General features: G+C 57.5%; 1 protein-coding gene and 1 long non-coding RNA gene across 2 annotated transcripts; one reads left to right on the top strand and one right to left on the bottom strand.

The window, feature by feature from the left end:
• Positions 1–60: 60 nt before the first annotated feature.
• LOC135362169 (TBC1 domain family member 22A-like) lies at positions 61–24,782 on the bottom strand. Its single transcript, XM_064575595.1, has 5 exons — positions 24,773–24,782; positions 24,540–24,687; positions 7,832–7,888; positions 6,502–6,842; positions 61–1,310 (listed from the first exon to the last, which is right to left on the bottom strand). Exons 1-5 carry the CDS (start codon positions 24,780–24,782, stop codon positions 1,204–1,206), a joined length of 663 nt encoding a protein of 220 aa, XP_064431665.1. The 3' UTR covers positions 61–1,203.
• A 161-nt stretch (positions 24,783–24,943) lies between these two features.
• LOC135362147 (uncharacterized) lies at positions 24,944–26,072 on the top strand. Its single transcript, XR_010406649.1, has 2 exons — positions 24,944–25,514; positions 25,767–26,072. It is a non-coding gene; the product is annotated as an uncharacterized LOC135362147 (long non-coding RNA).
• The last annotated feature ends 1,827 nt before the right edge of the window (positions 26,073–27,899 follow it).

The raw sequence follows: 27,899 nt of genomic DNA, 5'->3' as shown, positions 1-27,899 counted from the left end.
AAATGAAAACGCAGAAACTCACGGGAAGGAACCCTTCTGCACCCACAAGGGGAGCAGCATCCTCAGGGACGCGGCCTATCCTTCAGCTCCATGCTCGCTCCGCCTCCGCCCGCCTCCCTGCTGGGCAGCCCAGCCGCGTGCCTCACGCGCCACCTGCTGGCGAGTGGGGCACGGCAGCCGAGGCGCGCCAGCCCTCCATGCCACCCTGGCACCCACCCTCCACCATGCGTGATCTCGTGACCACGGCCACATCCCACCTTCCGGAGAGCCCCCGCAGCCAGCAAGATGCCCGATGCAGCGTGGCACTCCGCAAAGAAGAGACGTACCGAGGAAAGGACGCAGCTTCGAGGGGAAGCCCAGCAAATGGACTTGGAGGCGAGCACCCGCCTCAGAGCCTGGTGGCAGAGCGGCCCCGCGGCCATGGTGACCCCCGAGAAAAAACCAACTCCAGGAGATGGGGCGGGAACCAAACAAAGTGAAGAAAACATGCCGGTTCCTGGCCGCCGCTGTCAGACTCCCACCGACCCCCTCCTTCCCGCAGAGCTGACTCATTACCCTAAAATCGAGGCCCGGAAAGGCTTCACACAGAAACCCTCAGGCTACAGAGGAGCAGTGTCTGGCCCAGTTAAGCTTCCAGAAAAGCCTGTAGAGGTGGGCGCGTCGAGGTGAGAGCAAGTCCCAGCCCCTCCGCAGGGCTGACCCCTCGCTGACTGTACGGCCTGCTGGCCCTCCCACCCCAGCCCCGCCTGGGCTCCCGGGGTGTTCACGGCCTATCCCACACTTTACACCAAGGAAGGTGTAAAGTCAGCAGCACTCAGGACCCCGGTCACCAGCTCTGTGTCCCCACGAAGACTCTGAAAAGCAAGGACACCAAGCTGGCCAGTCCTGTGGAGCAAACCAGTTCAGCCCCAAGAAGCCAAAGGAGTTCAATCGGAGCATTAAAAAATAGAACAGAACAGAAAATACTGGATCAATGGCCCCGGAAGCCCATGACCAACACACAGCTGAAGTAAACCTCAAGGACAAATGGCTCATCTCTGTGACTCGTGCAGGACGGCACAAACACATCGCCCTCTGACAAAGTAAACCACACGTGGGGGCGCAGGTGCACGTGCCCTCCGCCGGCGGGGGACTCACCGAGGTCTGTGTTCAGGCCGGCAAGGAGCTGCTTGAACTTGTCGAGCCGGGAGGCCTCTCGTTCACTTAACGCTGAGCTGCTGAGGGCGCTGGGGTCAGACGTGCCACCCACGGTGGCCGCCACCGAGTGCGGGAGAGACTGGGACCGCTGCAGAGGAGCAGTGTCACCGGCGCTGTCAGGGGAGAGAGCGCGCAGGGGGTGAGGATGGCCTCCTGGACCCCCCCCCTACAGCCCTGTTCCCCAGTAAGAAGGCTCCCACCCGCGCCACCTGCCCTTCGGGAACGCCACCGTGCCACAGCCATCCCCTCCTCCCCTAACCGGCCAGTGCAGACCCGCGTGACCGGGGCAATAAAGTGAAACTAGTGAACACCCAAGAAGCCCACTGGCCTTATTGGTAGAGTGATACTCCCTGGGAAAACAGACGTGCCTCACACAAAAGCAAAACGACAACCAGAAAACTCCAGACCCCCCCGGCTCCCCCACTGCTAGCAGGCCTGCCCAGGTGACACAACCCAAGGATCTGCTGGTGCCTGTGGGGCTCACCTGGGCCTGAGCACAGAAGGAAGCCACCGAGCCACATGTGGAGGAGCATGAAGCCCAAAAAGGCACTGCACCCCTTGGATCTCCCCAAGCCCCATGAGGGAGGCGGGCAGGGACCATCACCAAGAGAAAGCACAGGAAGCTAGAGCGCATGCAAGCAGGGGAGGGGCAGCAGGCTGCAGGCCTGCCCAGCACCCCCCGCCCCAGGGCACCACCTACCACCACGCACAAAGGCCCACCGACAGGGACACACAGGGCCGAAGTGAAACCGTGCGTTAAATCCAGGAACCCGGACCAGGAAGAGCCACAGAAAAGAGCCCAAGGCCCAACACCCACTCAGAAAGAGCCCCCAGGGACCAACGAGGGGCCCTCAGGAAAGGCAGCACCAGGCTGTACACCCCCAGGTCAAAATACCCTTGAATGGTCACATCTCCCAGAACTGAAATTTAAAGTAGAGGAAAAAACCAACTCCAGGAGATGGGGCGGGAACCAAACAAAGTGAAGAAAACATGCCGGCTCCTGGCCGCCGCTGTCAGACTCCCACCGACCCCCTCCTTCCCGCAGAGCTGACTCATTACCCTAAAATCGAGGCCCGGAAAGGCTTCACACAGAAACCCTCAGGCTACAGAGGAGCAGTGTCTGGCCCAGTTAAGCTTCCAGAAAAGCCTGTAGAGGTGGGCGCGTCGAGGTGAGAGCAAGTCCCAGCCCCTCCGCAGGGCTGACCCCTCGCTTGCAGGAGGTGTCCCCACCGGCCTGCCCTCCGGGAGGCCCGGGGCAGCGATGCTCAGACCCCCTCCTCCCCGCCCTCGGAATCTGCCACTCCGCTGTGCGTCATGATTCCTCAGGAAAGACGATGGGCGGGAGGAGGGATTCCTCGTTCTAACGCGGAACCAAACGTGCTGAGTTTTACTTCTCCGCCATCTTAGAGAGCATCCCTGTGATCTACTCCTACATGTAAGGACCACGTCGTCCTGAGCAGAGCACACATCCGGTCCCCCTCTAAGATGGGACGGGCAGGGTTTGCAAGGCACAGTGATGCCCCCTGCCCCCCGAGGAAGCAGGAAGGTCAACAGCAGGTCTCCCTGCTACTGTAAGTGGAAAACACATCAGTGTCCCCCTCCGGGGCAGCCAGTGTCCACCCAGGACCCACTTGCAGCTCAGTCCCCATCAGCGATGGACAGTCCTCCCCAGCCACGCCCACTGAGCCCTTCGCAGCCAAAGGCGCAGGCTCCCCATTACGCCAGCGGCACCCTAGACCAAGCAAAGGGCATCTGACTTCAGATACAAAGGTACAGATACCTCAGACGCTGATTAAGAAAGTCAGGACAGTCGAAAGGTAAGCAGGAGGCACGGGGAAGGCCAGCTGGAGACCCCTGCTGCAGCATCCCGGAACTTTCAGGCTGCCATCTACCCAGGGCTGAAGGCCAAAGGCGAGGGCAGCCAGCAGGCCCTGTGGACGCTGCGTGGGGTGACGTGAGCTCCCACGGTGGCGCACCATAAAGGGACAGGCACCGACACAATGCCGGCAGTGGGAAGGGCAGGCAGCACTCTGATCACACTGGGCCCCATGAAACACAGCGTCCAGGCCCCAGAAACACAACTCCGCTCCGAGGAGCACAGTCACATGAAATGGCACTCACAGGTCCCTCACCTCAACAGAGGCCTGGCCTGGCCCTGGGCCGTGGGGCCGGTGCAGGGACAAGAGTGGGGCAGAACATGGAGGAGGGGAGAGCCCGCGGTCACCAGGCCCTGAAGACACCTCAGTTTAGCTCAGCAACATTCACGTAATGACACAGGACCCCAAAGGGAAACAAAGTTAATGGGACATGGTCCCTGCCTTGGGGGAACTTGCAAACCACGTAGATGAGGTGTGCAGTCAGCCAGCCCAGCCCACCCGGCACCTCCCCTCGGCTGGGATGGCCCCACCTCCTAAGCCTGGAGCCTCACCCTACGGGTAACCTTAGAGACATCACCTCCTCCCTGAAGCCTTCCCTGACACGTCCTGGCCCTCCTCAACAAGACTGAACTGGGACTTCTACCCGTGGGTGCTTCTGGGTCCTGTCCATCACTCCAAGGCTCCATTCCACCCACGGAGGTGAAAGACTCAGATCCTTGTGTTCCCCACTAGACTGCCTGCCAGTCAACACATCTGCGCCGGGCCCAGCCCAGTAAGAATGAGGGCTGATGTGGTCGTCTTAGCGCCATCACCGAGTAAGCCATCCCCACGACTAACAGCCCACCAAGGGAACTGAACACAGGCCCACGAGTTCTGCGCACCACTGCCAGCCACCCGTGGGGTCGGCTCCCTGAGAGGCCACCTCGGGCTCCAGAGCGGCCCTCTCCCCCTTGGCACTGTGCACGGTCGGGCCAGAGAGTCCCCTGGGGGCCAGGCACCCTGGTCTCTGCCCACTTCATGCCAGGAGCACACACTCCCTGCCCCAGATGTTAACAGGAAAGGTCCTAACACAGGACCTCATGTCCCCTGGGGGCGGCATCACCAGCGAAGAGGCCCTGCTCTCTGTGGGGAGGTCAGCAGCTAGCAGCAGGCCCTGGCCTCAGACGCCCTGGACTTGAACCCTACCCCACCGCTCAGCATGCTGGGCGAGCCACGTGACCTCCCTATACCTCCCCCGTAAGCTCTCTCCTAGACTGGCTGCAGAGTCAGAGGCATCTGTTCATGACGAGGGCCCGAGACAGTCTCTGCCCCACAGTAAGCGATGGATAAACACTAGCTGCTACCATGAAATGAACTGCTCACAAAAAGCCTGCTCAGAAAGCAAAGGAAAGATGGTTGATGCGCAAACGGGTGGAGGCAGAAGGCAAACACAGTAATCGGCCCCTTCCCCAGCATGAGCCGCTTGGGGTATCCTTCACCTGGCTTTTACAGGAGGAGGCCACCCCAAGGCTCCCCACCCTGGCAGGATGCAGCCCAACTGCATACCTGGCCATGGGCTGAATGCTGTGAGGCCCCAAAGTCCGTATGCGCAAGTCCTTCCACAGACGGGACGGTGTTAGGAAGAAGGGCCTCAGGTTTAGAGGAAGTCAGGAGGGTGGGGTCCCCTGATGGGATCGGTGCTCCTGAGGAGTCACGAGACAGCCTGTTTCCCCTCTCTACTCTCCCCCATGTTGGGATACTGTGAGAAGGCAGCTGTCTGCACCCTGAAGAGAGCCAGGACCCAACCGTGTTGGCCTCCTGACCTGACTTCCGGCCTCCAGAACTGGGAGACCTAACTTTCTGCTGCTCATGCACCATCGGCCTGGGGTGCTCTTCGCAGCAGCCCCACGGCCTGAGAGAACAGGAGCCTGCCCGCTCAGCCGAGATGGGCCCCCACCTCTACGGGTGCTGAGGCCCGCCCCCCAGCAACTGCTCAGATGGCAGGTGTCACAGAGGCTCTACCCAGGCCCCAGAGGCGTGGGGCACAGCAGAGGGCAGAGGAATCCGGGGCACCTGCCAACTTGAACAGGCACCCAGGCTGAGGGCACTGCCCGGCCGGGGCGCGCAGGCGGTAATCGGCATAGGATGCGTCAGTCTCGGGGAACCCCGACCCACTCGCAGAAGCCCTAACCAGATTTTCATTTTTAAACTCAAATACTTTGAAGTTCAGCCTATTTTGGAGAAAAATAGTTCAGATTCCAATATGAAAACTGGTCAAAGGAACTAATTCACAGCGTTCTCACCCACGAAGACGTGTGATGTTCCAAACATTAGTCAGGTCCCGGGAAGGGTTTCTGAAAACTAGACAGGGGGATGAACGCCAGCTCCGTGGTCCCAGCAGGGCAAGCTGAGGCTGCCCGATGCCCTCTTCTCTCCTCTGTAAACAAGGGGCAGTCCCCCTGACCCCCAGAGACCCTGGGAGCGGGAGGCCGTGAGTCCGCCGCGGTGCAGGCCGGCCCCTCTGCCACCAGCTCCCCACGCCTCACTGCCTCAGCTCACTGATGCTCACGTGTCACCTTCTCAGTAGGGCATCTGGACGCTCTGACTGAAGATTACGCCCCAGGTCCAGGCTGCTGTCGCCACCTCCCACCTCCTTCTCGACCCAGGGCGTTTGTCTCCTCCCCGCACGCTCCAGGCCTCCTTACTGACCCAACGTGTAGGTCGGTGCTTGTCCCCCTCACCAGAACACACACTCCAGGCCAGGGACTTCCTGGGGGCACCCCAAGCCCTAAGAGTCTGGCCCATCACAGAGGCTCATCAAACACTGTGTTGTTTTACATCATAGACACCCCCAAAAACAAAAAGCAAAGCTACTGAGAGCCGTCTCCAGAAAGGCTACTGAGCACCAGGCACGGGGTACAAGACAGGCGCTGATCGCATCCTTGAGTTTATGACCTGGAGGCAGTCAGTCATTCCACACCCCAGACTCTGCCCCCTACAGACTCTGAGCCACGTGCAGGTGTCCCGGCGGGGGAGGGGGTGTCATTGGAAGCTGCCGGAGGAGGTGCAGCCTCTGAACATGCAGTTGGCCTGGCCCCTGAGCTGGAAATGTCCCCCTGGGACAACCGGGGCACACTTAAAAGGGAGACACAGTCCCCTGGGGCCTGGTGCTCACTGTGGGCCTCTCACAGCCAGGCCACGAAAGCCACACACCACACCCTCCAACCGGAGGAGAGAAAGAAGCACTCAGCTGGGGACACAAAGAAAAGTCTACGGCTTCTCCTGCCTGGGAAGGCCTGTGGGCACGTGGATCACAACCTCAAGGTCTTCCAAGGGCACGAGCTCCTGTGGCAAAGAGGACGGAACGCCCGCTAACCTCCCACACCGAGAGGCCTCCAGCCCCTCTCCCTCGCAGCACTGCACATCATCTCCTCGCGCCCCCGCCCACCTGCAGGACAGGATGTGTGGCTCTCGCTGAGGGACTTCACCAGCCGGAGGTCACCGCTCGGGACCGAAGGAGGCTCTGCCGAAGGCTGTGGCTCCTGCTCGGGGCCCGGCGCCTCCTGCGGCTTGCGGCGCTCCTGCCGCTGGCTGTGGTTGCGCAGGACGCGGTGGGCCGTCTCCATGACCACGTCGGTGTTCAGGCTCTCGGCTGCCACGGCCAGGAGCCCGTCATCGTCCTCGCCGGCATCCCAGGCGTCGCTGGTGTTGCTCTCAAACTCCGGGAAGGTGCTGATGCTCTTGGCCTTCACGGGTGTGGCGGGCGCCTTGGGCGCGCCCTTGAGCAAGCTGCAAAACAAAGGCAGACTTCAGCTGTCCCCTCGGAGGCTGGAGCGGACTCACCCCACGACTGGTCAGAAAGGAGCCCATGGATGAAAGGTGCACATTCAAGCTTCCAGTGTCAACTGAGCTGAGGGTGAAGAGCAAGCACAACCCAAAGAGGCATCCGAGAGAGGACTCCTGGGGCACCCAGGGGGCTCAGTCGGTTAAACGTCTGCCTTCGGCTCAGGTTGTGATCCCGGGGTCCTGGGATCGAGCCCCACATCGGACTCCCTGCTCGGTGGGGAGTCTGCTTCTCCCTCGCCCCCCTCCCTACCCCCCCACTCTTGTGCCCTCGCTCTCTTTCTCAAATAAATAATCCTAAAAAAAAAACAGAAGAGGACTCCTAGGATTCGGGGGCAGGAAGGAGAGGCTCTCGAGGGGCAGTACCGCTGAGCAGTCTCTGCTCAGTGACAGAAGCCACTCAGGAGGAACCCCAGCACCGCAGTCACGGCATTCACAGGGAGTCCCCAAACCTCACACGGGCCAGTGCCCGCAAACCTCCTAAGGCAGCAGTGGGGGCGGCGGGGGCAGGAGCGGCTGTCCTTCAGCGTGCAGACGCGACACAGCACCACTAGAGCAAGAGCCCCCGCGGGGGGCCCAGTGACACCCGCCAGCATGGGCAGGGGGTCACACCAGCCCCCTGCGTGGCTCTGGTGGAGGAGCCAGACACAGGGGCAGAGCGTGCAGTGGAGGGCAAGGGAAGTGAGCTGACCACCGAGAACAGGCCCGGGGCCAGGCCCTCCCGTCAGCTAAGGGGGTGCCAGCTTCATGCTCTCCTCCACTTTGGGCTGGGCTTCCTCCTCTGCCCTTGTCCGGAGGACCAGTCGTGCGAGGCCCTGACGCGTGTCTGCTCGAGGGAAGACCACGCTGCTCCCCTCAGGACCCCGAGGAGGCCGGCGGGTCACCAGGACGCCCAGGCGCGTGCGTGATGCAGCATGACCACAGGCCTCACTTACGTGCCGTGTAACAGTGGGTCGAAGGGGGGGTGCTGGGCGCCGTACACATGCTGGATGCTGTTTAAAAAAAAGGAAAACCGATTAGCTTCTCTCCAGCTTCCTCAAGAGCCCACACTAACTCGGGAAAAGGACCAGTTCCCAGTAACCTACACGCCTGAGCAGCAACTCTCCCTCAGCTGCCACGGGTCCCGAGGGCCCGTCTGGAAGGGATGAATGGCGCCACACAGGTCCACGCCACACACACAACGGGGCATTCAGCCTGCCGGGCAAATGGGCCTCAGCCCAGGGAGCCGCAGCCCTGACCGCATCGGCAGGGCCTCAGGCGCCGCTGCCGACGAGGCTGCTGGGAGCTGGGAGCCACTCAGCATCGCCCAGTTCCAGCAGCCTCTGCTCCCGGACCGTGTGCCAGCGGCAGGACTACGAACTAATGCTGAAATGCCCGTCTGGAAATTCCCATCTGCTGCCATTTCGTCAAAGACAGAATGCAGAATCACAAAAAGAAGATAAATGTGTTTTATAAAGACTTAATGATTTTATTATAAAAGTTTTCTGGGGGCGCCCGGGGGGCTCAGTCGGTTAAGCGTCTGCCTTCAGGTCAGGTCATGATCCCAGGGTCCTGGGATCGAGCCCCACATTGGGCTCCCTGCTCCGCGGGAAGCCTGCTTCTCCCTCTCCCACTGCTGCTCCCCCACTCGTGCCCTCTCTCTCTCTCTCTCTCCCTCTCTAATTAAGTAAAATCTTTTTAAAAAAGATAAAAATTAAATTTAAAAATAAAGTCTTCTGTTCATCAGAGTAAACTTGGAAAACAGATGGAAACAAAACAGCCCCCGTGGCAGACACCAGGGCGGTCCACTGAGTGGCCGCACCCGCACCCCTTCCTCGGCGGGGGCGTCCAGCCAGGGGAGGCCCTGTGACCCAGCGCAGCTCAGTCACCAGCAGTGTGGGCCCTTCCTCATCTGCCTGGAACACACATGTGAGGCCTAGAGGTTCCCCAGCCTCATGCCACCATGAGAAATGAGCAGGAGATATCAACCACCCGAGAACGCGGGCACGGCAGGAAGATGAGAAAGAGCACGGGTCTCGGGGGCACTGCAGCCCTGCCAACACCTTCATCTTAGCCCAGCACCAGAACTATAAGACAGCAAGTGTGTATTATAAGCCAATAGGGTTATGCTGATTTGTTACAGCAGCAGCAGAAAACCAAAAGAGAACAGAATGGTGACAGACAGGTGACAAAGCCATCCTCTTGGCTTATGGAAGCTTAAAGGTCTCTGTGGTTAAGTCAACCTCACTTTTATGCGTTACACGGGGCTCTCCTTTGAGGACTCTACTTAAAAAGGCCCACCCCCAACTGTCTTAGTCCATCCCGGCTGCTATAACAAAAATACCACGCATGTGGCAGCTTATAAACAAAGACATTTATTCCCCACAGTTCTGGAGGCTGGACGTCCAAGATCAAGGCGCTGGCAGATTTGGTATCTGGTGAGGGCCTCAGCTGGTGCCTTCTGCTGCGTCCCCACCCAGCGGAAGAGGCAGGGAAGCTCTCTGGGGTCTCTTTTATAAAGGCTCTAATCCCACCCTGGGGGAGTCCAGCCTCAGGACCTCCTCACCCCCTCAAAACCCCCACCTCCTAACACCCTCAGTCTGGTGGGTAGGGCTTCCTGTGAGTTTTGGGAGCGCACGAACATTCAGCCCAGCCGACTTACTGAGATGGCATAAATCTCCAACTGTGTCCTAGTTCCACACTTGTGTGGTTTTATTTTTTACCCTTGAGTATTGAGTCACCTAGAATTTATTTTATTTTGCTACAGACTGTAGAAAACTTTTTTTTTTTCTTTTGACAGAGAGAGAGATAGCGATAGCAGGAACACAAGCAGTGGGAGTGGGAGTGGGAGAAGGAGGCTCCCCGCCGAGCAGGGAGCCCGATGTGGGGCTCGATCCCAGGACCCTGGGACCATGACCTGAGCCGAAGGCAGACGCTTAAGGATTGAGCCACCCAGGCGCCTGTAGAAAACTTTTTTAAAAAATAATCCACTGCTCCAATGACATTGGTTAAAAACCTATCCTATTCCCTACTGGTTTGCGGACACTGTCTTCAATACGCAGGAGATTACTCTATGCTGGGGCATTTTTTCAGTTTTCCATTCATTCCTCCATGTCTGTGCCTGTGACACAACATTTTAATTACAGAAAATGTTCCCTTTTATATCCTAAAATGTTTCAGCAAAATTTAACGTACATTCGATAGCCCCCACGTTGCGACGGGGTTGTGAGGAGTATGAGGCAGGCAAAGACAAGCACACTGGACTCCAAACTCGCACGAACATTTAAGTTTACCTACAAAAATAAAAAAAAAATGAATTGGCGTTTATAATGTTCTTGGACAACAAAAACATGGTAAACTGGAATATTATTCAGTGAAATAGTCATCAGCTAAAAAATAAAGTGCTAGCTCACGCTGTAACACGGAAGAACCTTGAAACCATCACGCTACGCGTGGGAAGCCAGTCATGAAAAAACACCTATTCTGGGGCGCCGGGGTGGCTCAGCCGTTGGGTGTCTGCCTTCGGCTCAGGTCCTGATCCCGGGGTCCTGGGATCGAGCCCCACGTCGGGCTCCCTGCTCCGAGGGAGGCCTGCTTCTCCCTCTCCCACTCCCCCTGCTTGTTCCTGCTCTCACTAACACTCCCTCTCTGTCAAACAAATAAAAATCTTAAAAAAAAAAACACCTATTCTATGATCTCACTGACATGAAATGTCTAGAAGGGAGACAGAAGGGAGACTAGTGGTTGCCTGGGTGGAGGATGGGAGACTGGGGTGACAGCAGAAGACTACAGGGCTTCTTCCTGAGGGGACAAACATATTCTAACGTTGACTGTGGCGACGGATACACCGCAGTACCACTGACTTTCACCCCTTAAATGAGGGAATGGTGTTGTACGTGAATTTTAATGGGTGAACTATTATTATATGTGAGTCTCAATGAAGATGTAAGCTTTTAAAGGCAGCACAGTTTCCACCTGGTTCTCTTGGGTTCTCTCTTGGAACCCAGGCACCAGGCTTTGAAGAAGCCCACATGTAAGCACTAGAACCACAGCTTCCAGGGGGTGTCCCAGCTGATGATGGCCGGCATCAACCTCGACAGGCGTGAGTCACCAGCATTCTTCTGATTTCCCTCCCAGCCTCTGAACCTTCCCAGTGACACCATGGAAAAGAGACCAGTCTGACCCACAGAATCCAGTAGGGTTTGGGGGTTTGTTGCTGTTGTTGGAAAGAAAGAGTATCAGCCCACGGAGGTCATGCACAACCCCTCTGTCGTGGTCCCTTTCCAGAAATCTCTTGGAGGCTTCCCCGACCTTGGTAGGTTTCCTGTTTTAAGAACCAAAGGGCCTGGGTAATTGCTCTAGGCTTTAGCTTCCTCGTCTCGGAAATGGGAATAAGAACGTGTAAGAAATGAGACAGCCATAAATGGCAGCAGCTTGACTACCGCCAAGTGACCTACAGACAGCATTCACCGGTACTATGCACCTACCTTGCTGGCTTGCACCCTTCCCTTATGTCTCAGTACACGAATAGGGCTCAAAACCAGCAGGCAGTGGGCCTCTGCCCTCTATGTGCAAGGCATTTCCATGGGTCTTGCAATGTTACCACACGCTACAGGCCCCTTGCCTCCCAGGAAAGCGCCAATGCATTAATTCTTCATGGGCACACCACTTGTGTTTATTGAGCAGAAAATGTTCCAGCAAAGTTCAAGCTCAGACTAAAAGGCATCTCGTTTTATCTTATTAAAATTGCATTTTTATCTGGTCTTGCATAGCCAAAAAGAAAAACAGGCTTCATCTAAAGCCATTTTAAAAGAATAAGTAGCACATCATGAAATCATTCTTTAAAAAATATGTTCACCAATAAACTTTTTAATGAATTGTACTGCTTAAAAACACCACAGTAACTCATTGCTTTAAAGAGGACCCCAGTGATTCCTCACAAAAAGCAGATACACACGACATAATGCCACTTCTAGGCACACGCCATGAAAACCCCTTGTGTAAGGACGCGGGAGGCAGGTTCAGCGATGTCACTAACGCTAAAAAGAAAAAAAAAAAATTAAGAAAAACTTTTATCCATCATCAACTGAAGAATGAATTCACATTATCCCTTTGTCCATTATCAACTGAGTAACAAATAAACAAACTGGAACATACACCTATAATGGAATACTAACTACAATAAAAACGAAGGAACTACAAGAACCAAGATCGGTGAACTTACAAGCCTACCACTGAAGAGTAACTTGAATATGCACAGTATGATGTCATCTATAAAAAGTTTTTAAAACGAGAAAATGAAACTATCTACCGTGTCGGATACATACATAGTGGTCAAAACTCCCAGCTCATGATGGTGATGAAAACAAACGGAGAACAGGATGGGAGCGGAGGGCTGGGGGTGGAGGGGACTCTGGGGCCGGGAAGAGGATGCAACGGCTTCAACTCCAAATAGCCAAAGTGCGCAAACAGTCCCGAGGCCCATCGGTGGGTGACCAGGCACACGCCAGAATATACCGTCAGCTTCCAACAAGGAATGAAGGGCTGACAGCCGCTCCCACGTGGATGAAGCCTGGAAACATCACGCGCAGCGAAAGGAACCAGTCACGAAGACCACATTCATATGATCCCACACACATGAATAAGCACATGTCCAGAATAAGCAAGTCTACAGAAACAGAAAGCAGATGAGTGGGAGCCAGGGGCTGGGGAGGAGGGATTGGGGAGTCACGGCTGGTGAGGCAAATGCTCTAAAATTGACTATGGTGATGATCGTCCAACTCCACAGACTAAAAACACTGAACTGTACACTTTAAGTGAGTGAAATAGAGGACAGGTAAATGATGTCTCCACAAAGATGCTGAAAGGAAGGGAGGAAAGGGGGAGGGAGGGAGGGAGGGAGGGAGGGAGGGAGGGAGGGGGAGAGGCGGAAGAAGCAGGAGGGTCTCCTCCCTGACCGGGTGTCCGGGAAGGTGGCTGTGCCGCGGGGGGTGAAGGCTGGAGCAAGGCAGCCCTTCTGCACCAGCCACCCGGCTGGCCTTTAAACAGGTCCGAGTCTACCTCTGCAGCCCCGAATGACAGAAGTCCCTAATGCCACCAGCCCAGAACAAAACATTTTAGTAGCTTCAAGTGAAAATGACAGACATGATATCACCCCTGAACTAAGACCACGAAACTTCAGAAGGATTCATTGGTTATCAGCAGGCCAACAGTGGGGACCACAGCTACATTTTCTGGGCGGGCGGGTCTCCATGCTGTATATAGTATACGTAGTGTATAGCGTTAGCGACCACACAACTGGGTGGCCGGGAAGGACTCTCAGATGGAAGAACAAATGCACGAGAACTCACGATGAGTCATGGACCTAACCCTGTGGCCCCACAGAGGTTCCCATCCAGTTGAGAGGGAGGCGCCCAGACCAAGGACCGCACCACACAGGGCAGCCCAGGGACAGGCAGGTGGAGAGATGCCCCCCAGGATGGCGCCCGGAAGAGGACCCCCCGACAATAGCCCCTGAGTTCTCAACAGAGCACACCCCTCCTGCATGAGGCACAGGGAGTCACCCCTGCAACGCCCCCACCAGGAAGGGGAAGGCAGGCGACAGAGACAGTAAAGCTGAGATTCACCACAAGCAGGAGGTGGGAGCGAGGGGCACCCCCAGGCAGAGGGGGTCACAGGTGAGGGCAGGCTGGAGACACGGGTCAGCTGGGGGAGGCCCACAGAAGAGAGACGGGGGCCCCTGAACAATCACCGCTGGCTCCTCAGGACTCTGCTCCACCACCTTTACAACTCGGGGCAGGGAAAGTATAATAAAAACCAGAATCTAAGGCTGTCTGAGTGCCCACTTGTGGATGGCCAAGTGCTCAAGCCTGGTCCCCCTTGGAGAGCACCCTTCATTCGGAAGACACTGGCTGAGCACCTGCTGCAGGCAGCAGCACCGGAGCTGGAGAGATGCCAGGGAGCCAGGGACACAGGGACAACCCCTGCCCGCCCCCGACTCCCACGATGGCAGGCGATCATCTGAACACAGGTGAGCAGAGCAGCAGGAGAAGCAAGAGGGCGATTCTCTCCCGCGTGTCCTGGCAAACATGTCTCTGGTCTAACTAGGACGCCCCACCACCAAGGCCCTGGCTTGGCAACAAAACTGACGAGCCAGGGACCAGGATGGCTCTCTGTTCCTCAGTGAAAGGCTGGAGTAGCAGGGCTGCTTTCAGCCCTGAGACAGTGAAGCGTGAGAGGAAGGGAAAGTACGGAAAAGAAGTGTCCTAAGCACCTAAAAGGAAACCAAGAACCTATGCCGGTTTAGGATGAAGTGCTCACCCGCAGCTCGGGCGCGGGGCATCAGTGGGCAGGTCGGGAGCCCCCGCCGCGGCCACCACCTCCCCAGCCACCAGCCTCCCGGCCGGGCTCACAAACCATGCTGCGCCCCCTCTGCCCTCAACATGCTTTTCTGAAATATGAACTCAATTAGCGACTGATTTACCATTAGGCTCGCTCTAACACACAGCGATGTTCCCCAGGTTTATAAAATATTCAGAAGTAAGTTTTCCAAGGAAATTAACTTTAGAGGGCTTCAGAGGAAAATGCGTGAAACACCATTATCACCACAGCAAACAATTCCATCGTCCCTCCACCCACAGCAGAGTCTGGAGCTCTCGGCCCCCGCGGAGCCAGCTGCAGGCACACGTGGCCCCACGGACCCAGACCGGAGCACCTCTCGAGCTGTCCCAGCAATGACACCCGCGCCACCCCACCCGGCATTGCCGCTCAGCCTGTCCCACACGCTCTTGGCCGTCCAGTGCCCCCACGGAGCCAGAGCTCCCCGTGAAAGGGACAGGATTTGTCTCCTGTCGTGCTCCTTGGGGCCCCCAGAACCCAGCAGAGACTCGGGCAGCTGTTGAGTCGATCAGCAGGTTGCTCCATGGACAGTCTCTTGAAACAGATCTTGGAAATGAGCATGTTTACAAGAAAGTGCTCCTCCACATGAGAAGAGGAACGTGTGAACTCACAGATACCGGGGACAGGCTGGTGGCTGCCTGATGTGGGGGGAGTCAGGCAAAAGGGTGAAGGTGGGCAGGAGGCACAAACTTAAATAAGTCCTGGGGAAGTGACGTGGGCAGCACGGTGACTACAGTTAGTAACACGGTGTCGCAGACTTGACCGCAGCTGACAGAGAAGACCTCACAAGTTCTCACCAGAAGAAAAGCAATCTGAACCTTGTGTGGTGGTGGAGGTTAAGGACAGGCTGTGGTGATCATCTCACAAGATATACACGTATCAAATCATCACACTGTCGCCCAAAACTCATACAATGTTCTACGTCCACGAGACCTCAACCCAGACAAAAGTGATGGGTGTGTATTATGGAAAACAGAAGATACGATGAGTAGGAAGAAAGGAGGCTTTGGAATCAGCAGGGAAAGTGTACAGCGTGGTGGCCAGCCACCCCCAAGTCCCACCTTCCCTCAATCCTCCTGCCCTCGTCTGGCCTCCAGACGCACCTCGTCCAGCCCTCCCGACCTTGCTCTCCATCCCCCCATGCCACCGCACCCCCTTTCCTGCCGGCCTGTCCAGGGGCTCCTCAGACTGTTCTGCACATTCCTGACCTCCACACCCCACAGCCGAGGCCCCAGCCCTGCCTTCTTCCCAACTTTACGGGAAACCACGCGCTTTCCTGATGCTCCTGACCGTCTCTAGGTAAAGGGTTCTCAAACCGCTGCCTCTGGGGCACCACTGGCAACTCAGCCACACGCTCCCCTCCTCACATTATAGGGTCCACTACAGAAGTCAGCTCTGCCCCAGTTGCCACACCTCATGCCCACTTCTCACAGTGTCCAGCCCCAGGACAACCCCCACGGATCAGGCAGAAGACTAACAAGCGCACCCTGCCTCCTGCACCCCCTCACGCCCCTCTGCCACCAGCAGCTCCTGGCCCTCCTGGGCCGCCAACGTCTGTGGTGTCAAAACCCACCTGCTATCCCCACCACCCTGGATCGGGGCTCGGTCTCTCCTCCTGCCCAGGTCACCAACTCCCTCCATGACCTAATCTCCATGAATGGCAATCCAGGAGCCCAAGGGCCCCCCTCCCCTCCTCCCTGAAGCAGGCCACCCGCATTCAGCCAATCTCCACGTCCTCCTAAACCCTGAACCACTTCCCACAGCTCCACCCTCCCCTCTGTCACTGTCCCACGCGGCTGCCTCTGGTTCTGGTCTCGGCTCTGCCAGTCAGGGGACAGCTTCACTCCCCAGCTCAAAGTCTGCAAGGTCTTCCTGTCGCCCTTGGGGAACAACTGGAACCTTCCCTGTTCCTCTCCCGCCCCTCCCCTCACCAACACCCCCGCTTGGGGCCAGCGCTGGCCTCCAGCCCACCCCGTCTGAACGCCCAGCCCCCTCGGTCAGGTCCCTGCTAGCAACGCTCTTCTCTCCTGCTCACCTTTTCCTCGGCCGGGCCTTCATGCAGCCACTCGGCTGCCACACAGGCCAGCCCCGGGCCCTGTCTACAGAACACCCCCACAACCAAGTACAGACCTATAGGAACGGACGGTCCTTCAAGGTCCAGTTTGATTTTACCCCCACCCTCCTCCACCAGCATCTCCCGTCCCTCGCCCACGCTGCCCCAGGAACTGGGAGCGCCCCCCAGACTGCCCTGCAGGGGCCCAGGCCAGCAAACTTTAGGGCCTGTTGTGCACACAGAAGGCATCCAATAAATGCTTGAGACATTTAATGCTTCTTTGTTATACAAATATTTGAATGATTGAGCCTTTTACACGTGAAGGAGTTAAGTTCCACAGGACAGAGCACACTCTCTCAGAACCCAACAGGAGAGCACCCTCTGATCAGCTCCTGTATTTCCCTTGCCTGACCCATCCCAACTGAGCCACTGAAAATCAGGCCGGTCTCTGAATCCACATTTGGTCTGGAAATAAAATGCCACACATCTCTAGTGAGTGGTTTGGGAACAGAAAACTAATCCAAGAAAGAGCACAATCCTAAAGAGAAAACAAAATGGGGCCCAGAGCCACGCCACGGCGGCCCGACCCGAGGCACTACCAGCTCGCCCGGCAGACGGCCCGGCAGAAGGCTACCGTCGGCGGAGACAGGCCTATGTGCTCCTTCCCCACCCCATCAAACTGCCCAGCACCCCCGACAGGAGGAGGAAAATGCTTTTCTCCTCCCAGAGCCGGCCTGAATTCTGAAAGCAGCGTGGCCAGAGGCCCCCTTTAGATCCCCACGCCGACAGCCCAACACATCGTCCCACCAACTGGCTGGCCTCACCCCCTGCAAACAAGTTCACTGGAAAAACTAGAGAACCCCGTGTATCAACACCCTCAAACGGACTGCCCCCTGCCTCCAATGTTCACAGTGGCGCCGAGGGACCCGTCCCCTTTCCAAGACCCTGCCCTTTGCCCTGCTCTCCACGCACATCATGCCCAGTGCCCCGTGACATTCCCAGTCACCCTGCGGAGGGCTTTCCATGAAGGATCAGGAGCTCATCCAGAAGACAGGAATTAAGCGCTGTTTGTCTCCCCTGGGCATAAGCCTTAGAGCCAGCAAGCCTTATTCTTTTAGTTTAGTACAAAGGTTCACTGAAAGAAGGGTCCTTTCAAAACTGGAGCAAGGTATACGCGGGAACAGGTGGAGAGCTGCTCCACGGCACATTTGAGAAGCGTATCGAGGGGGGCTGCCCACGAGCAGCATGGCCAAGCTCAAGTGCAGAGGCTGTGTGAGAAGGAAGACAGCAGACGACAGACATGCCAGCCGGGGCAGTGGGCACACGCCAGCGCCGGCGAACTGCAGACCCCCAGAGGATGGATGCCAGGACGGGCAAGAACACCCAGGAGGGTCCCCAGGGAACAGAGCTAATGCCGTCGGGGACCCAGAAGTGTCCAGCTCTGCCCTGAACTAGCATGCCTGGGCTCAGAGGCGGCTCACTCGCTTAGGAGCCGCGGGCCTGGGACAGACGCAAGCTCGGCAGCACCGACTGGGCAGATGGGAGCACACTCGGGCAGGGCTGCCACAGGGCCTGGTGCGCGGGCTCCCCGGCCGGCTGTGCGAGCCCCGGCAACAGCATCTGCAGCCCTTAGTTCACGTGACTGCAGGCGGTCCACACTGTTCTAACCACTGACGACCACGGGCACCTACCTCTGTGACCCTCAGCACTCAGGCTGGAATTGCCATGTTAACCCCCAGAAAAGAGGAAACAGCATTTCAGAATGGGGGAACACAAAGAATAGGGATACTCAAAATGAAAGTCCCCCAAGCCCAGGGCCCCACAGACGGGAAGAACCCAGGCTGCCCCATTCCCTCTGGGCCTCCCAACCCCTCCGCCTCTGGCCTGTGGAGGGAATATCAGGGTGAAATTAGAAGAAGCTGTTCCTCTCCTCCTGAAGAACCCCCACGCTGTGCAAATCCGAGCGCACGAGAACTGCGTTCCTGACCCCCAGGCCAGAGGAGCCGGGCGAGGGCCGAGCCCAGGGGCCAGCAGTGGGAGCCAGCTCTGCCACCCACCCACAGCCCAGGCTTCCGGGTCTGCAAACCCCCGGCCGTAGGGAGGGCCGACGGCGCGGCGCGTGTCAGGACCCCGGCAGGAGAGAAGCAGTCTCGAGCGTACAGTGTCACAACAAGGCCCACGGTGCCTCGTCCGGGGTGTGGCACAAAACCCTGCCCCAGGACGTCTGTCCGCAGCCTCGCTCGGCATTGTCTGCGCTCCCAGGGCCCGGCACAGGGCCATCCCGACACCCGGCTGTCTGCAGGACCCCCCTGGCGGACCCGTGCTGCACCCTGAAGGGCCTGCAGGGCCAGACTCCAAACTGCACACGTCTGAGCACCAGGAAGCTGAGGAGCGGTTAGAGACAGAGCTGCTGGAGAGGCCGGGGCGGGGCGGGTGTCCCATACTGGCCCCGGTCACTGCTCCACCGTCCTCCTCCGTGCTGCACGCAGGCAGGGCTGGCCCAGGGCAGTCTGGGGAACAGAGAAACAGACGTAGGCTCCCAGGGCACTTTGACTCGTTCCCACCCATGACCTCCGACCATGTCTTCACAGCCCTCGGGGAATGGAATACTTGCCCCTGCTCTCAGTTTAAAAAAAAAAAAACTGTTTAATCAAAATCATCAGGGATTTATTTATTTTAATCTTTTCTGTCCTCACTTAAGATTAACCCATAAGAGTCTAGACTTGCTACATTAGACAAATATGTAAAAGAGAAAAAACATGATTCACATTAAGTTCATCTTTCAAAATGTTTCCAGACCAGCTAAAAAGGCATTTAGTAACATCAAACAGGACCACCAAGAAACAAACAAGCAAGAGGAACTGTGTGCATAGCAAACCACCCCCACCCCCACCCCCGGTGCTTCCAAGGCGCTGGCACAGTAAGACCAACTCCACTTACAGACGGAGCCCAGAGAGACCCGCTCGCACAGGACACAAAGACCCACCCGAGAGACTCCCGGGCTCCTCGCAACACGGGAAGAGAGGAATAAGCAGGCACTCCGTCCAAACAGCCACTTCAAAAATACAAGCAAGGAAAAAAACAGGTTTCTGAAAACACAAGAGCAAGCTGGTCAGGGCAGCAGATCCGAGCTTCCGGAAAAAGAGGCAGGACCTCCACCTGGTTCCTGGACCCAAGGAGACATGAGGAAGAGCCCTCCCAGTGCTGTTCCAGTCCTTCGGGACTAAATGCACTTCACAGAGGTGGGCGGTGAGGGGCCAGCCCACCCGGGAAGACGGAAGCAGGTGCCCTGTCCACATTCAAGGGCAAGACTCTGCAGGGTCAGGTGCGGAGGGCTACCCACAACCCTTCCCATCCAACATCCCTCCCGCACATTCCTCCAACCTTCCTCCTCCCACCTCAGGGTTTTTCTGTGGCTGCTCTAACGGTCCTCCACACACAGCCTGAAACACACTTATTATCTTAAAGTCTGGAGGTCAGAGTCCAAGGCAGTTCTCACGGGACTAAAGTGTAGGTGTTGGCCACTGCACTCATTTCTGGACGCTCTGGGGAGAGTCCACGTCCTGCTCATGCAGGCTGTTGGCAGCATCCAGTTTCCTGCAGTTGTAGGACTGAGGTTCCCGCCGGCTGCAAGCAGAAGGCCACGCCAAATGCTGGAGGCCACCGCACCCCCTGGCTCATGGCCCCCACCTCCACTTTCAGAGCCAGCGACAAGACAAGCGTCCATCTGCTGCTGATTCTGACCACTTTTAAGCGCTCACTCCATTCTACTGGACCCACCAGGCCACCCAGGAAAAGGTACCACCTCAGGGTCAGCAGATCTGCACCTTCCACTCTTTGGCCATGTGGTCTGGTTCCAGGTTCCAGGGATAAGGATGCAGACATCTTTGGGGTTCATCATTCTGCAACCACGCCCCACCCCTCCGGCCAGAACCCTGGTGATCGCCACCCTTCAGTGCTTCGTGGCGGCCCTTTTCTATGGCCTTCCGAGCCCTGCCCGCCTCCCACCCCTCTTCTCACAAGGCTCCCCTCCTGCCGTCCTCCGCCCCAGCCCCAGGGTCCCCGCAGCACCCTTCCCCTGCCAGGAGTGCTCTGACGCCCACCCTGCATCTCCGCATCTGTGCATCTCTGTGGGCTGGCTCCCTCTCCACCTACAGGTCTCAGGTCAGGCATGACCTCTTCTGGAAGGGCATGGCCTTCCATTGACGCAGGGTCCTGTGCTTCTGCCAACGCCCCCAGATGATGACCTTCGAAGAACATACCAATGTGCTTACTGTCTCCCTCACCCCAGCAGCCTCTGAGAGCCACATCTCTTGGCTCAGCATTCAGCACGGGACCTGGCACACAGAATGCGTTCTGAACGAATGAACTGTCCCCCCAACAAGTCCTCCCCTCAGCTGATGAGTGATGGCGACCTGTTACAGTGACGGTGGAGCTGATGTCTCACCGGCTCGGAGACTCCTCGGGCTGTGACCGCTGGAAGCTGAAAGCTGTCGGAGCCACAACACCGTGAGCTGTCTTCTCCTCCAGCTCCACCCCAAGCACCCACAGCCTTGCCGATTCAATCTGGGCCCTTCCTGCCTCCATCCCGCTCACAAAGGTCGCCCTCCACAGGCCCCACCGCCCGCACGGCCTCCTGTGCACAGCGCTCGCGGCCCCGGCGGACCCACGCCGGAGGGCCGCCTGCGCTCGCACCGCGGTGGGCGGTGACTTCGTCCTGCCACTGACAGCTAAGTGTGGCAAGAGTGCCACCCACAACTGCAGAGGGCAGCCGCCCCTCGGAGTCAAGTGGGTCACTGGCCCAAGAGAGAACCAGCCCCAGAGAGTCACAGACTGAATGCGTCCTGATCCCCACCACCCGCCCTCTGATTCTTGCAGCACCACCGTCCTCTCTCACCCGGACGTTCACCACAGCCTCCGAACTGGTCTCCCTGCGTCCGTCCTTCCCTCCCAGCCCCTAACCTGTCATCCACCCAGAGGCCAAAGGGATCCTGCCACACCTCTGCCAAGACCCTCCAAAGCGCTCCCCCGTCAGAATAAGGGACAGGAAGCCCACGTCTTTCCACTGTGACCACGAGGCCCGCCCCCACCAGCTTCCAGACCTCGTGCCCCAGGACGCTCCCCCTCCTCCCTTGGCTCCAGTCACCAGGCCCCCCGCTCTTCTTGAGCACACCGCTGTCGCTCCCAACCGGGGGCTTTCCACTGGCCCTCTGCCCAGACCACTGTCCTCCCAGCCACCCAGGGGGCCTGTTCGCTCCCCTCCTGTGAGTCCTGCTCAAATGTTACCTCCTCTGTGAGACCTTCTCTGGCCACCTTATCACCGGGAAACCCTCCCCACTCCACATGCCTCCCAATCCCAATTCTCTGCTTGAGGTTTCAATAACAGGATAACAGTTCCCACCTTCTCAGGGGTAACTCTCTTCTTAACTTAGTCATGGTCTCTCTTCTCTGCCCCTCCAGCTCCGCTGTAAGGTCTGAGACAGCACTGGTTCTGAGCTGTTTTGTTCACTGGTGTATCTCTAGCCCCTGGAACTGTTACTGGCACCAAGAGTTGGTTAAACAAATATCTACTGAATGAATGAATTTTCAAACTCTCAAAGCTCCTCCAAGAGGCCCTCTCTCGTGCTCATCAAAGAGAATCGGACCAGACCGAACAAATATGTGCCTGGAGATCTCAGCCACTTAGGTCTCATCCAGCTTCAGCAGGTTACACTGGCAGAAACTGATGGCCCCAGGGGTGACATGACCTGGTGAAAGTCACACAGAGATTAATAGAAAAAAAAAGGCTGAAACCCAGACCACAGAACCAAGTCAGAGGTGCTTCCACCACATCACACATCCTGCTTCATCCAGAAGTTTCTAAGAAAGCCCCAGCCAAATAGACAATCTAAGGACCAGCGTGAATAGAGGAGGGGGGGCTACTGGCAAGACCACCTCTCATGCAGTGTGAGACCCTGGCCAAATCACCTACTAGAGATACACCAGTGACACAGGTTTTCTGGTAAGACTCCATCATTTAAAAGATGATGGCAGGGCGCCTGGGTGGCTCAGTCGGTTAAGCGACTGCCTTCGGCTCAGGTCATGATCCTAGAGTCCCGGGATCGAGTCCCGCATCGGGCTCCCTGCTCGGCGGGGAGTCTGCTTCTCCCTCTGACCCTCCCCCTTCTGATGCTCTTTCTCTCTTAAATAAATAAAATCATGGGGCACCTGGGTGGCTCAGTTGGTTAAGCGACTGCCTTCTGCTCGGGTCATGATCCTGGAGTCCCGGGATCGAGTCCCGCATCGGGCTCCCTGCTCGGCGGGGAGTCTGCTTCTCCCTCCGACCCTCCTCCCTCTCATGCTCTCTGTCTCTCATTCTCTCTGTCTCAAATAAATAAATAAAATCTTTAAAAAAAAGAAAAAGAAATCTTGACATCTGGGGCGCCTGGGTGGCTCAGTCGGTTGGGCGACTGCCTTCGGCTCGGGTCACGATCCTGGAGTCCCGGGATCAAGTCCCGCATCGGGCTCCCTGCTCGGCGGGGAGTCTGCTTCTCCCTCTGACCCTTCCCCTTCTCATGCTCTCTCTCCCTTAAATAAATAAAATCATGAGGCACCTGGGTGGCTCAGTTGGTTAAGCGACTGCCTTCTGCTCGGGTCATGATCCTGGAGTCCCGGGATCGAGTCCCGCATCGGGCTCCCTGCTCGGCGGGGAGTCTGCTTCTCCCTCCGACCCTCCTCCCTCTCATGCTCTCTGTCTCTCATTCTCTCTGTCTCAAATAAATAAATAAAATCTTTAAAAAAAAGAAAAAGAAATCTTGACATCTGGGGCGCCTGGGTGGCTCAGTCGGTTGGGCGACTGCCTTCGGCTCGGGTCACGATCCTGGAGTCCCGGGATCAAGTCCCGCATCGGGCTCCCTGCTCGGCGGGGAGTCTGCTTCTCCCTCTGACCCTTCCCCTTCTCATGCTCTCTCTCCCTTAAATAAATAAAATCATGAGGCACCTGGGTGGCTCAGTTGGTTAAGCGACTGCCTTCTGCTCGGGTCATGATCCTGGAGTCCCGGGATCGAGTCCCGCATCGGGCTCCCTGCTCGGCGGGGAGTCTGCTTCTCTCTCTGACCCTCCCCCCCTCATGCTCTCTCTCTTTCTCTCTCAAATAAATAAATAAAATCTTTAAAAAAAGAAAAGAAATCCTCAGTGTGGGGGCGCCTGGGTGGCTCAGTCGGTTGGGCGACTGCCTTCGGCTCGGGTCACGATCCTGGAGTCCCGGGATCGAGTCCCGCATCGGGCTCCCTGCTCGGCGGGGGGTCTGCTTCTCCCTCTGGCCCTCCCCCCTCTCATGTGCTCTCTCTTTCTCTCTCAAATAAATAAATAAAATCTTTAAAAAAGAAAAAGAAACCTTGACATCTGTTTCTCTCTAATCTACGTTCACCAGGCACTGTCCACGCACTGTCTTCACCTTCCCCGGGGCGCGGGCCGGGGATCAGCCGCACGCTGATCAGGACTTTGGAGCGGAACAGCTTCCAGGGTGCACCCGGGTCATTGCACGCACTTCATTTTTTGTTTAATTTCTTTTTCTTAATTCGCTTCCTGCTGCGGACTCAAGAAAGGAGTTGGTTTTGCGGCCGGAAGGTGGGGTACGTGGAAATTCACAGGGAGGCTCAAATCCACCGGAGCGAGTCCTCGAGCTCCAGGCCAAACGCAGCCGAGCGCGGGAGGGACAAGAAGGCCATTCAAGGGGGTCCCACCGCCGCGCCCCCCGGAGAGGCGATCGCCCGGCAAGCGCAGCCGAGCGCGGGAGGGACAAGAAGGCCATTCAAGGGGGTCCCACCGCCGCGCCCCCCGGAGAGGCGATCGCCCGGCAAGCGCAGCCCGCGCGGCCAGCGGGCCAGGTCCGCACTCCCCGAACCCTTCGCAGCGCGACCCGAGTCGGTCCCCTTGGGCTTCCCAGGGCGCCCGGGATGTCACCGAGGAGAGCCTGCCGAGGAGTGTCACCGAGGAGAGCCTGCGGCCTCGGGAAGACTCGCGCGCAGCTGCTCCTCCTCCCTTCAAGCCTCGGTCTGCGCGCAGCCCCCGTCACCGCCCAGACCCTGCGCTCGAGCCCCCCGGCCCCCCAACGTCCCTCTCGTCCCCAGCAGCCCTCCCCAGACCCCCGACTCCACCCGCAGCCCCGCGGGCCCCCGCGCCCGCCCGACCTCCGAGCCCTGACCCCGACACGGCCTCCCCGTCACACCCACCTGCCCGGGACTTCGCCGTTGCTGCGCCTCCAGAACCGCTTCCGGGCCCCGTCGCCGGCCACGGCCCCTCCTCCTCCCTCAGGCCCGGCGGCCCTTTCCTGCACCCCGAGCGGCCCCTCAGCGGCCCCCGGACGCCCGAGCCCAGAGGCTCATCCGCCTGCTCCCGGAAGTCCCGCCTCCGCGCGCCCGGAAGTCACGCCTCCGCCCAGGCGCGCCGGACGCAAGGCGCGGGCGTGACGACATTCAAGGGCGACGCCGGGGAGGGGTGTGGCGGCTGCGGTGCGGGCGGCGGGGGTCCGTGTGTCGGCGGCTGGCTGGGGCCCCCGTCCGGCTCTGTGCTCTGCCGCCGGGCGAGGCGGCGGGAGGGTCCGGGGCGCGCGGAGGCAGCGAGGGGCAGCGGGGTCGGCGGAGCGGGGGGGGGGGGGGGGCGGGGGGGGGGGCGCCTGGGGGTCGCGGAACCCGGCGCAGGAAGCCCCCGGCAAGGTTTTCGAAGAGTCGGCACGAAGCGGAGCGGAGGGAGAGTCCGTCTACACTGGTGGGGCGCCGGGCGGCTCCGTCGGCCCGCCGTCTGCCTTGGACTCGGGTCGTGACCCCAGGGCCCTGGGCTCGAGCCCCGTGTCGGGCCCCCCGCTCGGCGGGGAGACTCTGCTTCCCCCTCCGCCTGCCCCTTCCCGGCTGGTGCCCTCGCTCGCTCGAGAGCTCGCTCGAGTGAATGAAATCTTTGAAAAGAGCGAGTCTGCGTTGGTTACGTGGTGAAATGACAGCTGCTGAAGTTATTTTTCGGTGTTTCGGTGTTTGCTTCTTTTAACTCGACGTAGCCAACGAAGATGTGGGGTGACGTGCGTGACTGGCGCTGGATTTCTCTTGGTCGCGGACCCGGACCGAGAAGCCAGGTCCTGGCCTTTCCCGACTGCAGGACAGTCCGCGGACGCACCTCCGCCAGTTCTCTCGTGAGACAAGAATTGGGCTGCGTGTGTAAGTGTGCCCGTGCCCCTCGCTTACTGATGGGTAGCACTGATGGAGTTCTTGCCACACGCAAGGTCTGCGCCGGGTTCTTTACATGCAGTACGGCAGCCGTATGCCCACCACCCCCAGAGGCTGCCCCTCCCGGAAGAGCAGAATGGCTCGCTCACCTCGCGGACACCGAATTTTATGCCCTTTCCACAGGTCCTTGTGCCCCCCCCTGCAACATTTACCTGACTGTTTTTATGATCTCTGTGTCCACAGGTAGCTTGTGAGATCCTGCTCAGTGGGGCCGAGGTCTTCTGCCTCTGCAAGTGTGTGTTGGATGAATGACAACCATGGGAACTCTCCAGGGACCCCCTTTTGTCACCATAGAAACTCCAGGAATCTTCTCTTTGGTGTGATCTTAATGGATCCTTGGTGATCCCCAGCTGACAAACCCTCACTAGATCCTCAGGGCTCCTTTGTTGCATAGCCTGATGAGCTCTTCCGGGATCCTGTCCTTACATGACCTCAGGGAATCTCCAGAGATCTTCCAATAAGGTTTCAGTGGATCCGCAGGGACTCCCTCCTGACACAGCCTCAGGCAGTGTCCCGGGATTCTCTCCTAGTGGAGCTCAGGAAGGCCCCAGGGACCTCTTCCCAATATACAGCCCCGAGGCCTCAGAAATCCTCTCAGAGACTGGCTCCTAACAGCCTCCGGGGTCCCCTGTGGACATCACTGGGGACCTCAGGGGTTCTGTGCAGCTCTTCTGGCTCATTGCAAGAATCAGCGAGGTGACGGAGCAAGATGGCGGAGGAGTAGGAGACCTGGATTTCGTCTCCTCTCAGGAATTCAGCTGGATAGGGACCAAACCATTCTGAACACCTACAAACCCAACAGGAGATCGAAGAAAAGAAGAGCAACAACTCTCTCATCAGAAAAGCGACCACTTTCTGGAAGGTAGGACGTGCGGAGAAGTGAATCCGCGTCGATATTCGGGAGGATAGGCGGCGGGGAGGGGCCTCCGTCGGCTGCTTCTGGCAAGTGATAGAGCCAAGGAGCACAAAATCGGAACTTTTAAAAGTCTGCTCCGCTGAGGGACGTCACTCTGGTGGCTAAGCGGGGGGTGGAACCCCCGGGACAGTGTGGTCTCAGGACCCTCGGTGTCACAGAAAGACCGGGGGTGCCTGAGTGCAGCAGAGCTCCCAGGGATCGGAGCAGGGAAGCCGGCTGCAGAGGCGGAGCCCAGGCGCGGGCTCTCAGCTCGGGGTTGCCATTGACCATGATCCGCGGCACAGTCGGGCCCCTGCTCCTCCAGCAGGGACCCAACAAGCGGCAGATCCGGGGAGACTCACCTTCCTCCCTGGGGAGGAGCCGCGCGGGAGCGCACTGCAGAGATCTGCTGGGTTTAGAGACTCCACCCGGGGTCGGGTGCCAGAGAGAGAAACGCGGTCACAGGCCGGGCGAGCATGGAGTGCGGCTGGAGACCGGGGAGACAGGAGTGACTGACAGCTTTTCTCTGGGGGCTCACTGAGGAACGGGGCCCTGAGTTCTCGGCTTCTCTGGGGCGGAGATTGGGAGGCCGCCATTTTCACTCTCCGCCTCCAAAACTGTACGAAAAGCTCGCAGGGAACAAAAGCCCCGGAGAGCAAACCCGAGCAGATTACTTAGCTGGGAGGGGGCAAGGGCGGGGCAATTCCACCTCCGGCAGAGACATTTGGGAACCACGGCAACAGGCCCCTCCCCAGAAGATCGGCGAGAACAGCCAGCCAAGACCAAGTTTACTGATCAATGAGAACGGCAGAACTCCGGCGCTAGGGGACTACTGCACATAGAATTCACGGCTTTTTTACCATGATTCTTTAGTCTTTTAAAGTCAATTTTTTTTAACTGTCTTTTTGTCTTTTTATTTCTTTTTGAATTTTTCTTTTTCCCTTTTTCAACCAACATCTTATCAATCCCTTTTAAAAAAAATTATTTTTCATTTTTAGAGTCATATTCTATCCCTTCATAGTAGTTACCCATATTTTTGGCTTATATATATAAGTTGTTCTCTCTTTAAAATTTTGAGATAGTTTCTTCTAACAGATTAAAATATACCCTAAATCTCTAGTATACGGTGCTTTCTATTCCCCTGCCTGATCACATCCTCTCCCTTTTTTTTTTCTCTTTTTCTTTTTTCTTTTTTTAAATCCTCTTCTTTCTTTTTTCAAACAACTTCTTATCAATTCCTTTTATAACATTTATTTATAATTTCCATTTTTACAGTCATATTCCATCCCTTCATCCTATCAACCCTTATTTTTGTACATATATAAGTTTTTCTTTCTTTAAAAATTTGGGAGGCACTTTCTTCTAAAAGACAAAAATACACACCAAATCTGGTGTGTGGCACTGATCTATATACCATATAG

The sequence above is a fragment of the Mirounga angustirostris genome, unplaced genomic scaffold (assembly GCF_029215605.1).
Source record: "Mirounga angustirostris isolate CCGP_5_RB_7025 unplaced genomic scaffold, mMirAng1.0.hap1 SCAF_12, whole genome shotgun sequence".
In the NCBI taxonomy this organism is placed as follows: Eukaryota; Metazoa; Chordata; class Mammalia; order Carnivora; family Phocidae; genus Mirounga; species Mirounga angustirostris.
This window is presented reverse-complemented; position numbering and strand designations above follow the sequence as displayed.

Coding starts and splice junctions, on each gene's coding strand:
- LOC135362169 (XM_064575595.1), bottom strand. Junction 6,843..7,831: donor GACCCACTGTTACACGGCAC/GTAAGTGAGGCC, acceptor TTTGTTTTGCAG/CTTGCTCAAGGGCGCGCCCA. Junction 1,311..6,501: donor CCACACATCCTGTCCTGCAG/GTGGGCGGGGGC, acceptor CTCCCCTGACAG/CGCCGGTGACACTGCTCCTC.